Source organism: Hemibagrus wyckioides, linkage group LG08 (assembly GCF_019097595.1).
Source record: "Hemibagrus wyckioides isolate EC202008001 linkage group LG08, SWU_Hwy_1.0, whole genome shotgun sequence".
NCBI lineage: Eukaryota > Metazoa > Chordata > Actinopteri > Siluriformes > Bagridae > Hemibagrus > Hemibagrus wyckioides.
Genome location: NC_080717.1, coordinates 25,921,469 through 25,936,875, shown reverse-complemented (window position 1 = coordinate 25,936,875; position 15,407 = coordinate 25,921,469). Strand labels below are relative to the sequence as shown.

The 15,407-nt window shown below is 37.5% G+C and overlaps 1 protein-coding gene across 2 annotated transcripts in view; it reads left to right on the top strand.

Moving 5' to 3' along the window:
- galnt18a (UDP-N-acetyl-alpha-D-galactosamine:polypeptide N-acetylgalactosaminyltransferase 18a) overlaps window positions 1-15,407 on the top strand; it is an 88,406-nt gene that overhangs the window by 70,024 nt on the left and 2,975 nt on the right. Inside the window, exons 7-10 of one of the 2 annotated variants that reach the window (XM_058397029.1) lie at window positions 3,353-3,571; window positions 3,677-3,814; window positions 4,602-4,697; window positions 10,035-10,199. In XM_058397029.1, the coding sequence (XP_058253012.1) occupies window positions 3,353-3,571; window positions 3,677-3,814; window positions 4,602-4,697; window positions 10,035-10,199 (618 nt within the window). The remainder of the gene's footprint in view (window positions 1-3,352; window positions 3,572-3,676; window positions 3,815-4,601; window positions 4,698-10,034; window positions 10,200-15,407) is intronic. The other variant, XM_058397030.1, reaches the window with a different exon arrangement.

The window sequence follows — 15,407 nt, the reverse complement described above, 5'->3', positions numbered from 1 at the left end:
AAGTATAGTGGAGTAGAGTATAGTAGAGTGGAGTATAGTGGAGTAGCATATATGATAGTGAAGTAAAGTGGAGTAGAGTATAGTAGAGTGCAGTATAGTGGGGTAGAGTGTAGTAGAGTGGAGTATAGTGGAATAGCATATATGATAATGAAGTATAGTGGAGTAGAGTATAGTAGAGTGGAGTATAGTGGAGTAGCATATATGATAGTGAAGTATAGTGGAGTAGCATATATGATAGTGGAGTATAGTGAAGTATAGTGAAGTAAAGTGGAGTAGAGTATAGTAGAGTGGAGTATAGTGGAGTAGAGTGTAGTAGAGTGGAGTATAGTGGAATAGCATATATGATAATGAAGTATAGTGGAGTAGAGTATAGTAGAGTGGAGTATAGTGGAGTAGCATATATGATAGTGAAGTATAGTGGAGTAGCATATATGATAGTGGAGTATAGTGAAGTATAGTGAAGTAAAGTGGAGTAGAGTATAGTAGAGTGGAGTATAGTGGAGTAGAGTATAGTAGAGTGCGGTATAGTGGAGTAGAGTATAGTCGAGTGGAGTATAGTGGAATAGCATATATGATAGTGAAGTATAGTGGAGTAGAGTATAGTAGAGTGGAGTATAGTGGAGTAGCATATATGATAGTGAAGTAAAGTGGAGTAGAGTATAGTAGAGTGGAGTATAGTGGAGTAGCATATATGATAGTGAAGTAAAGTGGAGTAGAGTATAGTAGAATGCAGTATAGTGGAGTAGAGTGTAGTAAAGTGGAGTATAGTGGAATAGCATATATGATAATGAAGTATAGTGGAGTAGAGTATAGTAGAGTGGAGTATAGTGGAGTAGCATATATGACAGTGAAGTATAGTGGAGTAGCATATATGATAGTGGAGTATAGTGAAGTATAGTGGAGTATAGTGAAGTATAGTGAAGTAAAGTGGAGTAGAGTATAGTAGAGTGGAGTAGCATATATGATAGTGAAGTATAGTGGAGTAGCATATATGATAGTGGAGTATAGTGAAGTATAGTGGAGTATAGTGAAGTATAGTGAAGTAAAGTGGAGTAGAGTATAGTAGAGTGGAGTATAGTGGAGTAGCATATATGATAGTGAAGTATAGTGGAGTAGCATATATGATAGTGGAGTATAGTGAAGTATAGTGAAGTAAAGTGGAGTAGAGTATAGTAGAGTGGAGTATAGTGGAGTAGCATATATGATAGTGAAGTAAAGTGGAGTGGAGTATAGTAGAGTGCAGTATAGTGGAGTAGCATATATGATAGTGAAGTATAGTGGAGTATAGTGAAGTATAGTGGAGTATAGTGGAGTAGAGTGTAGTAGAGTGGAGTATAGTGGAATAGCATATATGATAATGAAGTATAGTGGAGTAGAGTATAGTAGAGTGGAGTATAGTGGAGTAGCATATATGATAGTGAAGTATAGTGGAGTAGCATATATGATAGTGAAGTATAGTGGAGTAGCATATATGATAGTGGAGTATAGTGAAGTATAGTGAAGTAAAGTGGAGTAGAGTATAGTAGAGTGGAGTATAGTGGAGTAGAGTATAGTAGAGTGCGGTATAGTGGAGTAGAGTATAGTCGAGTGGAGTATAGTGGAATAGCATATATGATAGTGAAGTATAGTGGAGTAGAGTATAGTAGAGTGGAGTATAGTGGAGTAGCATATATGATAGTGAAGTAAAGTGGAGTAGAGTATAGTAGAGTGGAGTATAGTGGAGTAGCATATATGATAGTGAAGTAAAGTGGAGTAGAGTATAGTAGAGTGCAGTATAGTGGAGTAGAGTGTAGTAAAGTGGAGTATAGTGGAATAGCATATATGATAATGAAGTATAGTGGAGTAGAGTATAGTAGAGTGGAGTATAGTGGAGTAGCATATATGATAGTGAAGTATAGTGGAGTAGCATATATGATAGAGGAGTATAGTGAAGTATAGTGGAGTATAGTGAAGTAAAGTGGAGTAGAGTATAGTAGAGTGGAGTAGCATATATGATAGTGAAGTATAGTGGAGTAGAGTATAGTAGAGTGGAGTAGCATATATGATAGTGAAGTAAAGTGGAGTAGAGTATAGTAGAGTGGAGTATAGTGGAGTAGCATATATGATAGTGAAGTAAAGTGGAGTAGAGTATAGTAGAGTGGAGTATAGTGGAGTAGCATATATGATAGTGAAGTAAAGTGGAGTAGAGTATAGTAGAGTGGAGTATAGTGGAGTAGCATATATGATAGTGAAGTAAAGTGGAGTAGAGTATAGTAGAGTGCAGTATAGTGGGGTAGAGTGTAGTAGAGTGGAGTATAGTGGAATAGCATATATGATAATGAAGTATAGTGGAGTAGAGTATAGTAGAGTGGAGTATAGTGGAGTAGCATATATGATAGTGAAGTATAGTGGAGTAGCATATATGATAGAGGAGTATAGTGAAGTATAGTGGAGTATAGTGAAGTATAGTGAAGTAAAGTGGAGTAGAGTATAGTAGAGTGGAGTAGCATATATGATAGTGAAGTATAGTGGAGTAGCATATATGATAGAGGAGTATAGTGAAGTATAGTGGAGTATAGTGAAGTATAGTGAAGTAAAGTGGAGTAGAGTATAGTAGAGTGGAGTATAGTGGAGTAGCATATATGATAGTGAAGTATAGTGGAGTAGCATATATGATAGTGGAGTATAGTGAAGTATAGTGAAGTAAAGTGGAGTAGAGTATAGTAGAGTGGAGTATAGTGGAGTAGCATATATGATAGTGAAGTAAAGTGGAGTGGAGTATAGTAGAGTGCAGTATAGTGGAGTAGCATATATGATAGTGAAGTATAGTGGAGTATAGTGAAGTATAGTGGAGTATAGTGGAATAAATCATAGTGGAGTATAGTAGAGTATAGTTGGAGTATAATATTATAAACAGATGACACAGTGATTGGCTCAATTGAGTACTGGCTCCTGCAGATAAGATTGGACACTGCAGAGATTAGAGTAAAGTGGAGTAGAGTATAGTAGAGTGGAGTATAGTGAAGAAGAATATATTATAGTGGAGTATAGTGAAGTAGCATATATTATAGTGGAGTATAGTTGGAGTATAATATTATAGAAATCTAGAGTGGAGGATAGTAGATTGGAGTACAGTGGAGTGGAATATATCATAGTAAAGTATAGAGATGGATGGAAAACAAGAGCAGAAGACCACATTGGAATCTGAGGCAACATTGTGTATAGGTTAACTCAAATTGGATAGCTGAAGACCAGAACAACGTCGTCTGGTCTTTTTCTAAATTTAGACGAGTTTCAGACCGAATTCAGATTTTGATTTCATTATTTGTTATTTTAGAAATAATTCTTTGTGTGTGTGTGTGTGTATTCCCAGGTGTGGCTATGTGGGGGTAGTGTGGAGGTTCTCCCCTGTTCCAGAATAGCTCACATCGAACGTGCCCACAAGCCATACACAGACGACCTGGCAGCTCATGTGCGCAGAAACGCGTTCCGAGTGGCCGAAGTGTGGATGGACGAGTTCAAGAACCATGTGTACATGGCCTGGAACATTCCACTGCAGGTACAACAACCCAGCAACACAGAAATGGCGGAGGTAGTAGCTGCTACAGTATATTATAGAGGAGTGGGCCCTTAATGGTCTTTGTGATCTGTACTTCTCTCATTGGAGTCTCACTTGTGTGTGTGTGTGTGTCTGTAGAACTCAGGGATTGACATCGGAGACATCAGTGGTAGGAAGCTCCTGAGGGACAGGCTGCAGTGTCGGCCCTTCCGCTGGTTCCTGAAGAACATTTACAGTGAAATGCGTACATACGCTGACACCATCGCTTACGGTGAGGTAAACACACACTTTCATGCTTTTAAACACCAAATCGATCAGAAGACCTTTCCCATTTTCCGTGGGATTATTGGAGTGCTGGAGTTTAATAGGATGAAAATAAATGTCAACGATCTCACGTAAGGAATAGCAGTCAGGTTTAGTTATTAGCTCCTAAAAACAGAGCAATCATTTCCCAGCCGAGGTAAACGTCATTCTGAGGAGAAATCCGGCATAGAAATAGAGGGTGTGGATGTGAAACAAAAACGCTGGACTTACAAAAACACAATACAACAGAAGATGTTGATATATAACTCTGAACAGTTATTAGCATGGAAGTAGACGCTTCAGAAGCGTACAGGTAAAAGAGCTGGAGAGACTAAAGAGATGCCGCCGCATCGCTCTCCTCAGCTAGAGCTGAAGTGATGGTTAAATCCCACTGCAGCGCTATGAGAAGGAAGTCGAACAGCATTATGGGTAATGTGGGAAAGTAAAAACAGACGAACCGATGGAGAATTTCATTACAGGAAATTTCATTACAATAAATAAATCTGGAAGTTAATTATAAAGATGAATACACACATGGTTCAGGCTGGATTTGTCGTTGTATTTGTCTTCAGCGTGATTATTGTTTGTCTTCAGCGTGATTATTGTTTGTCTTTAGAGTAATTAACAGCTCTGCGTCATGGACAAAGAGGAGCTGAGCTCCACAGGGTTCAGGAAAGCATAGTAGCCATTAGCAAAGATTCTGAGTGAATTCATAATATGACTCTTTCTCATCACTGTTCTGTATTTTCTGCTTGTGCAGCTGAGGAATAGCTTGAGGCCAGATCTATGTGTGGATCAGGGGCCAGACACGGACAACATTCCCATCCTGTACCTCTGTCACGGCATGACGCCTCAGGTTAGCGCCCACGCTCCTCATCCTCGTTTTTATCACCTGCCACTGATGTTTCTCTAACCTGTAGTGACCTCAGACCATCTACAAAATATAAACAGATGAACAAAAGACTTTTTTTTGTACACAGTTTTCAAGGTTTCAGCTCTATTCATCATGCACTCTTTTTTTAATCACTGTTTCGCAAGGTGTCCAAGTTAAAAAGAATTGTCAAAAAAATAAAAGATCGAACATTGTATCGAACATTATGTGCCGGTTTCTCGGCTGAGAATCTGTCGAACCCAAGCAGTCTGGCTGAGTGTAAATAAATAAATGCCTGGTGAAAAAGGAAATTCAGTTTAATCAAAACATTTCTTCCATCCATCCATCCGTCCATCCATCCGTCCATCCGTTCTATTCCAGGGCACTTGGGGCACAAGATTATACCCTTTGATGCCAACCCAGTTATCTTTCCCTCACCAGCTTCTCTTCACTCTCTCTCTCTCTCTCTCTCTCTCTTGTCTGTCTATCTATCTCTGTCTCTCTACCCATTTCTTTCTTTCTCTCTATCTGTCTGTCTTTGTCTGTCTATCTGTCTCACTCACAGTGTCCCTCCCTCTAATTTTCTTGCCCCTTCTTCTGTCTAACTTTCTCTCTCTCTCTCTCTCTCTCTCTCTCTCTCTCTCTCTCTCCTTCTCTCCTTCTATCTATCTCTGTCTCATTCCCTGTTTCCCTCCCTCGCGCTCTCACCCCTCCTTCTGTCTAACTATCTCTGTGTCGCTCACCATCTTTCTCTTCTCTTCTCTTCTCTTCTCTTCTCTTCTCTTCTCTTCTCTTCTCTCTGTCTCTCTCTGTCGCTCTTTCTCTCTCTCTCTCTCTCTCCCTCCCTCTCTCTGTCTGTCTGTCTGGCTCTCTCTGTCTCTCTCTTTTCTCTCTCAGCTAAAAACACATAGAAATGCACAGTTTGAAAACAGAAAATGGAAAAGTTCCAGCTTATTCTCTGATCGTTCCAGACCACCGGCACTGGAGACTCCTTTCATTAATGTTAAATAAACATCATCTCCTTACAGAAGAACACATCGTGTCACTTAACATGCTTATCAGACATACAAGTCAGTATGAACGAGGTGTTACCATGGGAACGATAACACGTTAGAACTATTCATAGAAAAATCTGCTTTGCAACTGCATTAATGTCCCTATTATTATTATTATTATTATTATTACTCCTGCTCTTTAACAAAGCCTTTAACATTCAATACTGCGACTCAGCGACTCGGATTCTCTCTCACTCAACCATTTTAAAGAAAAATGGCAAAGTGTAAAAAATCTTTCTCCTTTAAATAATCTGCCTGTCATGGAGAACTTACTCGAGCCAACAATAAAAGAAACGACTCAGCATAATCCACTCGTCACTTTTACGGCGAAATCTTTAATTGCATGTCATGTGGAAGTTTTTTTTCCCCTCCATTGTGTCGGGTGTGAAGCCTGAGCTCCTTATCGCTCTCCGCATTGTGCTGCGCTTGCGTTTCTGCATGTCTCCGCCGTATCTCCGGTGATTGCTGCGTTTCAGAGACGTGCGAGGAAAAAAAGTGAAACCCTCCCTTAATATAAAATCCATAAACCCTGACTCGTTATTTTCCCGTAGAAGAGCTCCGGGTGAGTGAGTAATGCTGTTTGGTTATGCATCAGCAAAAAACACGCAGGGAAATATCGGCATATCCGGAGTGCTCGGGTTTGCCGGGCGTAAATAATAAGCTAAAAATGAGTTTTAGAATATATGAATGATGTGGATTTTATTCATTTTCATTAGATTGGAGTCTCTCTCTCTCTCTCTCTCTCTCTCTCTCTCTGTACTGACTGATGCGACGATCCACAAGTAAACTATCAGCGAAAACTGAAGCATCTGAGGTTGTAAAACTTCATTAGCATTTTGTTCGCTTAGCTGAAACGCACACATCTGCTAATATCACGCTTAAGTACGCTGCTGGAAGAAGAGACACATCGCTGCCAAGCGTTTCTGCTGACGCTTTTCAGCCAACGTTTGCACAATTTCAGAGCGCCATAATATAAAAGAGGTCTTTTCGCCCCGGAAACGGCGTTAATGTGTGCGTTTGTGTGTTAAAGAAATTCAACCCTAGCAGAGTGTTAAAGACCTGATCTTAACCTTCATCATACTATACTCCATCATCCTCATCCTCATCAGCTGGAACAGCCTGTGGATTTCATTTCCTCTACCATGTGTTATTTATTTATTATTTTATTCCACAGTACAATGAACCGGTAAAAGCAGCTGAATATCACTGTTTTATTAACCTGTTTGTTATATTATTATTATTATTATTATTATTATTATTATTATTATTATTATTATTATTATTATTATCGTTTCATTCACAGGGACTTCAGGGATAGCCGGCTGTCGAGCAGATTAAAAAAAGAAAGCATGCTATGATTTAACAAAGAAAATAGGCCAAGTAATGGAGTTTGCTCCTGTTTTTGTTGTGTCTATGTTGAAGATGGAGTGTCTCAGTCATGTCTCACTCCACAGTGGAGGTTAATATGAAGCTCATGTGAAAGTAGACACTCAGGACTTTAAGAATTTGTAGTGATTTCTGCTCTTTCACAAGCCTACTGGGGTGATATATTCATAGAAATGTTCCAAATAAACGAAAAACTGTTGTTTTTTCCCACACAAATGTTTGTATCTTCACAGTAAATGTTGATCTCGAACCCATTTCTGCTCTCTTAGATGCTCCGAGTGCTTGTTCATCTAAAAAGCAGCTCAGATTTGATCTTCAACCAGTAAAATTCTGTGTAAGGTTCTCCGACAAGGAAAAAACACGTCTAAAACACACTGAAAGCCGACAGAGTCGTTTTATATCAGACTCACACCCTGAACATCATTCGTTTATTTATACTGATTGAAAATGTTCCATAAGTCCATTTCTCTTCCACTGGTGGGTTGGTTATCCTCCATTTTTTCTGTCAGTGGACAGGAAGCTAGCTCTCACCCTCTTATACAGTGGCACTTATTTTCCTGGAGAAAAGCTGTGACTCTGTGAGTCTTTTCCTGAAGCAGAAATTAAACCCACGACTGCACAGGCTTCTGTTTCAATTCACTTATTTCTGTCTTGCTTTTTTGCCCAGCTGTTCCCTCGGCTCCTGCCAGAAGGATGGACAGAACGGTTTATACAGTGAAGGCACCGTGACTGTAAAGGTTTTCTTTTGTGCCACTGGACACATTGTTTTTGGTCTCAAGAGTGAGAAAGAAATGAATCTGTAGACGAAGAACACAACTCTTCATAATTTACAACTCAAAATATTTAATCCTCTAACAATATTCCTTCTCTTCTCTTCTTTCTTCTTCTGTTCTCTTTTCTACTCTACTCTTCTCTTCTCTTCACTTCTCTACTCTTCTCTTCACTTCTCTTCTCTTCTCTTCTCTCCTCTCCTCTCCTCTCCTCTCCTCTCCTCTCCTCTTCTCTTCTCTTCTCTTCTCTTCTCTTCTCTTCTCTTCTCATCTCTACTCTTCACTTCACTTCACTTCACTTCTCTTCTCTTCTCTTCTCTTCTCTTCTCTTCTCTTCTCTTCTCTTCTCTTCTCTTCTCTTCTCTTCACTCCTCTTCTCTTCACTCCTCTCCTCTTCTCTTTTTCCTCTTCTTTTCTCTTCTCTTCTTTTTCCTCTCCTCTCCTCACCTCTCCTATCCTCTCATCTCCTCTCCTCTTTCTTTTCCCTCTCCCCTCTCATCTTCTCTCCTCTTCCCTTTCCTTCTGTTCTTTTCTCTTCATTCTCTCCTGCTGAGGTGTTATGAAATGTTAACGGCCAATAATTTTGAAAAAATAAATAAATAAAACTATACATCGAGCACTTGCAGGAATAAAACGTTTGCTGTTAAAGGAAAATAATCAACAGCAGGCTGGTGCGATGAAGCAGAGTCACCTTTCTTCTTCTTCTTTTATAGGAACGACGCACACTTACGCTCCGCCTCTGAATGACTCTCTCAGGTTGAAAACGTGAATTGAACTTTGAGTGTCTGTGTACAGCCTGGTTATTGACTGCTTCTGAACGTGTCATAGTTGAAAAGCTTCTTTCAAAACCAGCAGGTTACTGTGAGAATGACAGGAAGTGACTTTACCTGACACCGAGATCGATATCGACTCGAATCTGTCAGGCGAGGGAGCTCTCACCGAGAGCCGCACTGCATCTGAATACAGAAAGCAAATCCTTAACATATCTCTGTGTATTTTTAGTAAGAACAGCTGAGTCTTTGATACACGGATCCCCAAACCATCCTCCTTATAGAAATATTGCAGTTTCAGCATTTTTCTTTTAACGTGAGATAATTTAAAAGACGTTTCTAAGACGTCTCGTCGGCCATCTTGAATTTTTTTCTCATCTAGCATCAGCGCATGTTAGCCCCGCCCCTCTTGCACTATGTAAACAAAGCTTTTTTTTATTTCTAGCTACTTGAAGTCTGTTTTATCTTCTTCTTGGTACTTTTACTATGCATGGTGCTTCAGAATGGCTCTAAATAGTGCGATTTGTGACACTCCTTTCCACACGTTCATCCTTGAACTCCATTTTTTTCAATCCTCATTTGTTTTCTCACTTAGTCTTTAGTCCCGTCTTCTACAGACCTCATTGGACGTCACCTGACCCTTTGCATGTTCCTGGATTTTGCTAGAGATTCAGATTTATTTTTAATCACCTGAGCTGTCTCAGTGCTCAAACGTTTCATGTACACTAATCTACTGATCTAGGAAACCTGAAAGCACCTGAGGATAAAAAAATAAAAAATACCCCCAAACACCTTGTTTTCCACCAGAGCCATAGATTAAAGCATTAGCATCGATTCTGGGTTTAGCGGGAAGAAGACACATATGTTCCTGATCCTGATCCTGATCAAACACACAGCGAGTGCTGGAGGATTTGCGATTGGACTTTATTTTCCTCGCAGGATGCTTGCAGTCAGCAAATTCATGAAGTCCATCAAATAGGAAATAATTCTCTTCTAATTCCAGTAGCTGTAGGTTTTATTACACCGGGCTCAGCGGATAAGACGATGGACTTCTGATCAGAAGGTCATGAGAAGGTCAAATCCTGTGGGCTCTTGAGCAAAGCCCTTAAGCTTCAAGTGCTGAGAATCTGCTAATGTTATAAAAGATGTACGCCATTCAATGTGTATTTAATTCCGTAAGACAAAAAGGAATGAATGACATTTTATAAAGCATAAGCGTCTTTATCAAAGCTTCTCTGGACAATGTTTAAATGAAAAAAATGTAATATGATCATCTGTCTGATCATTCCTCCTTCCTGTATTTACCCGAGATTTGATAAATACACCGCAATGTTGTTTCAGAACGTGTACTACACCAGCTCGGGGCAGCTGCGCGTCGGCGTCTTGAGCCCCACCATCGACGACAACGATAACAAGTGCCTGGTGGACGTGAACGGACGTCCGCGCCTGCTGGAGTGCAGCTACGCCGGGAACAAGCGCATGAAGCTCTCCTGGCTCTTCACTCAGGTCTGCTCACTATCAGGTTGAAAACAAGTCACACAGCTGCATTTTGGATCATTTGTAGAGGACAGATTGTGTTCAGAGGTAGACCTGCCAGTAGAGAGCTGCAGTAGTCCAGTCTCGAAATGACCAGAGACTGAACAAGCATCTGAGTAGCCTGTATGGATAGAAATGGCCGAATCCTTCTGATGTTGTACGGAAGAAAGCATGTGACTTTAGTAACATGGGAGGAAAAGGACAGTTGATTGTCCAGGGTTACCCCAAAGTGTGAGCAGTGGCCAAAAACGGAGATCACAGAGCTGTTCACGAGATCCTGGGCTGGGGATGAATCACCTGGGATGACCACCAGTTCAGTTTTTCTGGGATTGCTTTTAAGCTGATGAGACATCTTCCACGATGTTAGGTCCGCCAGAGACGCCGAGATCCGAGCAGAAGCCGTGGTATCTGTATACATTAGAGCCGTTTAAGAAAAGCTTCCCAAATATGAAATAAAAAACAGTTTGGAAGGAACGTGAAGAATTTATTTTTTTTTAACATTCGGACAAATTATTTCATGAGGAAGCGAGAAAAAAAACACAGAGGACAGCGTGGGTGAAAAACGAGTTGTTGCTGAGGGAACATGAGCAGATTTACTACGCATGAAGTCAAAATGTTAGCTAAAATAACACCGTGTCTATTTTTAGGATGTTCACCTGTATGCAGTGTCACGTCCCACTTTAGCTGTGAACACTTTAGCTCAAATTCTGGTGATTTTCTGCCTCCAGAGCTACAGGACAAACAACCTCCTCAACAATCCCCAGTGTTTCTTCACCTGACGAGTGATCGGAACAAGTCGGATCTAGAAAGCAAGCTAAGATAGTTTGTGAGCTGATACTAGCTAGGACTAGGGCTTTATTTTGTTTCATATCAGCACACGTAATCCTCCATCCGGTGCTTTTTTTTAGGTCTTTGTGCTAAAAGCTTGTAAGCAAAGACTTCAGAGTGTTCTCAAGATCTGCAAAGAATGTGGAGGCAACAATACTAGAACATGCTACAGGAGCAAGAACTGTAAAGGTCACTGAATAGTGAAAATAACATAAAGAAGAAACAAATATAGAATTCTGGCAATGTTGCATAAATAAAAATAAAACTTTATGTATATAAAAAGATATATACATAATATACCTTTATATTTTTTTTTTAACTTTTAAGCAATTAAATTAATTATTTCAACAGTTTTTTCCTCTAATCATACAGGAAAACTGTAAAAAAAAAAATACATATGCAATACAATTTTGTCTATTTTTTGTATATATTTTTTAAAATAATTTAATTATTAAGTGTTACCTAATATATTCGTAAACATTTAACAGAACACAATAAAACACAATTTTTAAAACAATTGCTGAAAACAGTAACACGATTTTTAAATCCGTACAGAACACATAAAAAAATGAACATGAAAAAACTATTTCATAACAATTCATAACAATTGTATAAAAATCCTGAAACACAGTAAAACAAATGTAAACATTTTACCGAACACAATAAAACACAATTTTAAAACTTCTACTGAACACAATAAAACAGTTTTTTAAAACAATTACTGAAAACAGCAATTTTTGTTAAAATAATGTACAGGGCACAATAAAACATAAATTAGCTTATATATATACAGCTCTGGAAAAAAATAAGAGACCACTGCAAAATAATCAGTTTCTTTTGTTTTTTCTTATGTGCATGTATTGGTGAGATGTACACACTAAAACAAATTTAAAAAAAATTTAAACACAATTAAACAATTTTTCAAATTCTATGGAACACAAAAAAACATAATTAAAACCAATTAAAATAAAAAATAAATAAATAAATTGTACCAGACACAATAAAACAATTGAAAAAAAAAATGTACAGAGCACAATAAAACACAATTTTATAAAAAAAAAAATATATATATATATATATATATATATATATAATATATTAATTTTAATTGGTTTTAAAACCAATTAAAATAAAAAATAAATAAATTGTACCAGACACAATAAAACAATTGAAAAAAAAATGTACAGAGCACAATAAAACACAATTTTATAAAAAAAAAAATATATATTTATATATAAAATAAATATATAAATATATATAATAAAAAATATATATAATAAAAAATAAATAAAAAACACACTAAAACAAATGTAAATGTTTTACCAAACCAATTAAAAATAATTTTGAAAACATTCTACGAAACACAAGAAAACATCATCAAATTGCTGAAAACAGTAATACAGGTTTCAAAATTTGCCGAGAACACAATGAAACTCAATTTTATAAAATTTGTAAAAAAAAATAGAATAAAATAATTTTTATAATAAATAAATATATTGTAAATATTTAAAGTTCCTTAGACCTGTGGATATGCAAATTGAGTTCAGAAGCCACGCCCCCACCCTCCATATATGGAACGGCTGTATAAAATATACCCTTTGATTTTAGCCACATATAAACGTTAAATAATTCAATACAGAACTTTAACATTCACATATTTCTAATCATTTCTTTTATTCTTTTATGTATGGAAAAGTTTGGGGTTTTTTTATGGACTGCTGAATCACTTTATTCAGTGTAAGAAATCTTGTTTTTAAGAAATTTTGTCTCAACAAATTCACATGAATAAGAGTGAGACTTAGCAGTTACTGGCTCTACCCTTATAAATAAAGTGTAATTTATGTAAAAAGTAAGCGTATGGGAGCGAACCGCGGCGCCTCAGAGCGAGTGCTGGTGCGAATAGTGAGCCTTTGCAGTCCTCTGCAGTCATTATTTTTTATTCGAGAGGGTCATCAGCACTCACTGCACGTTAAAGGCCATTATTTTTTCCTCTAGTCCAGTGCCTCATTAAACGCTGCTTTTCCTCGAGCCGGCTCATTATTACAGCGCTGCCTTCGTAAATCTTAGTAAGTGTCCAAACCTGGCCAGCGGTTTGTGAATCTTCCTTTTAAAGTTTCAGTCACGATCTTCGTTAGAATGCTCATGATTTGGATGTTTAATGATATATTTACTCGACTAACATTTACACAGTTTCTAAAAATAAATCCCTTCCTGTTGAGAAGCGAGCAGCGCAGACGTTATTAGAAGGTAAGCCTGTTTGAGCGTGAGCGGGTGTGACCTCCAGGGCGTCGTCCACATCGGCGCTGATTGTTACAGCTGCCAGATTAAACCCAGGTCCAGCTTCAGGACTTTTTCATCATTGTAACATGCGACAACCACAAACCTCATTCTGGGAATAAAGTTTTTGTAGTGTCCATGTTGATGATTGAGTGTCTTTGTCATGCCTCCACTCCACAGTGATGGTTAATATGAAGCTCATATGAAAGTAGACACTCAATTTGTAGTGTTTCATAAATATTTCTGTTTTCCCCTAGCCTACTAGGGGCGATATATTCATAGAAAAGTTCCAAATAAACAAAAACCGGTTATTTTTTCCCACACAAATGTTTGTATCACGTATCAAGTAAATGTTGATATCGAACCCATTTCTGCTCTCAGAGATGCTCCGAGTGCTTATTCATCTATTAAAAATAAATTGTTCTCTGTAATAATAACAAATAATTATAATAATAAATAATAACGAATACGAAACAATAAAAATAACACTAACAAATATAATAATAAATAAACACAAAACAAAATAAAACAAATTAAAAACTTTTACCAAACACAATAAAACAATTGGGGGAAAAAAATGTACAGAGCACAATAAAACACAATTTTATACAAAATATAAAAATACGAAGCACACTAAAAAAATTCAATTTTAATTTTATTAGTGTTGTTCATCTATTAAAAATAAATGATTTTCTGTGATAATAAATAATTATAATAATAAATAAAAAATAATAAAAATAACAATAACAAATATAAGAATAAATAAAATATATATAATTAAAAAGAAATAAAAAAAATCATTTAAAAATAATAACAAATATAATAAATAAATAAATAAATAAATAAATAAATAAATAATATAAAAATGTAATTATAAAGAGAAAATACATTTAAAAAGTTAATAAGGTTATCCAACAGAGGGAAAAACACACGTCTAAAACACACTAAAAGCCAACAGAGTCCTGACACATTTTAGATCAGACTTAACTAACTGTTTGTTTGTTTGTTTGTTTGCTTGTTTTTTAATGAATATATCACCCCTATTAGGCTAGGGAAAAACAGAAATCCTTATGAAACAATACAAACTCTTAAAGTCCTGAGTGTCTACATTCATATGCGCTTCATATTAACATATAAACATATTTTCAGATCTTCTGTTTTCATCATGTTCCTTTAAACACTGGATGAAATATAGGACATATCCGTTGACCTTTGACCTCGCGGTCCAGTTACAGCGCTGGGAGGTCTGCGAGTCGGGAGCGAAGCTTCTTCCGCAGTTCATAAAACTATTTATAATCTGAGAGCTGAAGGTTTTTGAAATTGATGCATGGCTTTGATTTGTGAGTCCGAGTCTCCATGTCTGAGTCAGCTTATTACCTCCAGCTTTGTTTTGGAGGCTCAGTTGGAACTCAAAGGTACTTTAATGGAATTGGAGTGGTTGTGTTTATCAGCTCTTACTGACTGATCTATCTGATCTCACTCTGCAGAAATCTGATCAGAACTGCGGCAGGTTTTTAATGCTTCATGATCTGACGGATTTTCTGCCTTTTTTGTATTCTGTAACTGTATTAAAGAGGTGATGATCCTGCATTTTAACATCTCTCTCTCTCTCTCTCTCTCTCTCACACACACACACACACTTACTTACTCAATCTCTCTTTCACACACACACACACACACACACACACACTTACTTAATCTCTTTCTCTCTCACACATACACACACACACACACACTTACTTAATCTCTTTCTCTCTCTCACATACACACACACACTTACTTACTCAATCTCTCTTTCACACACACACACACACACACACACTTAATCTCTTGCTCTCTCTCTCACACACACACACACACAGACACACACACTTACTTACTTACTCAATCTCTCTCTCTCTCTCTCTCTCTCTCTCTCTATCTCACACACACACACACACACACACACATACTCACTCAAGGACTCACTCAAGCACTCTCTCTCTCTTTGTTTTGTTCTCACACACAGACACACACACTCGATCACTCTCTCTCTCTCTATGTTGTTTTTTTCTCACTCTCTATCTGTCTCTT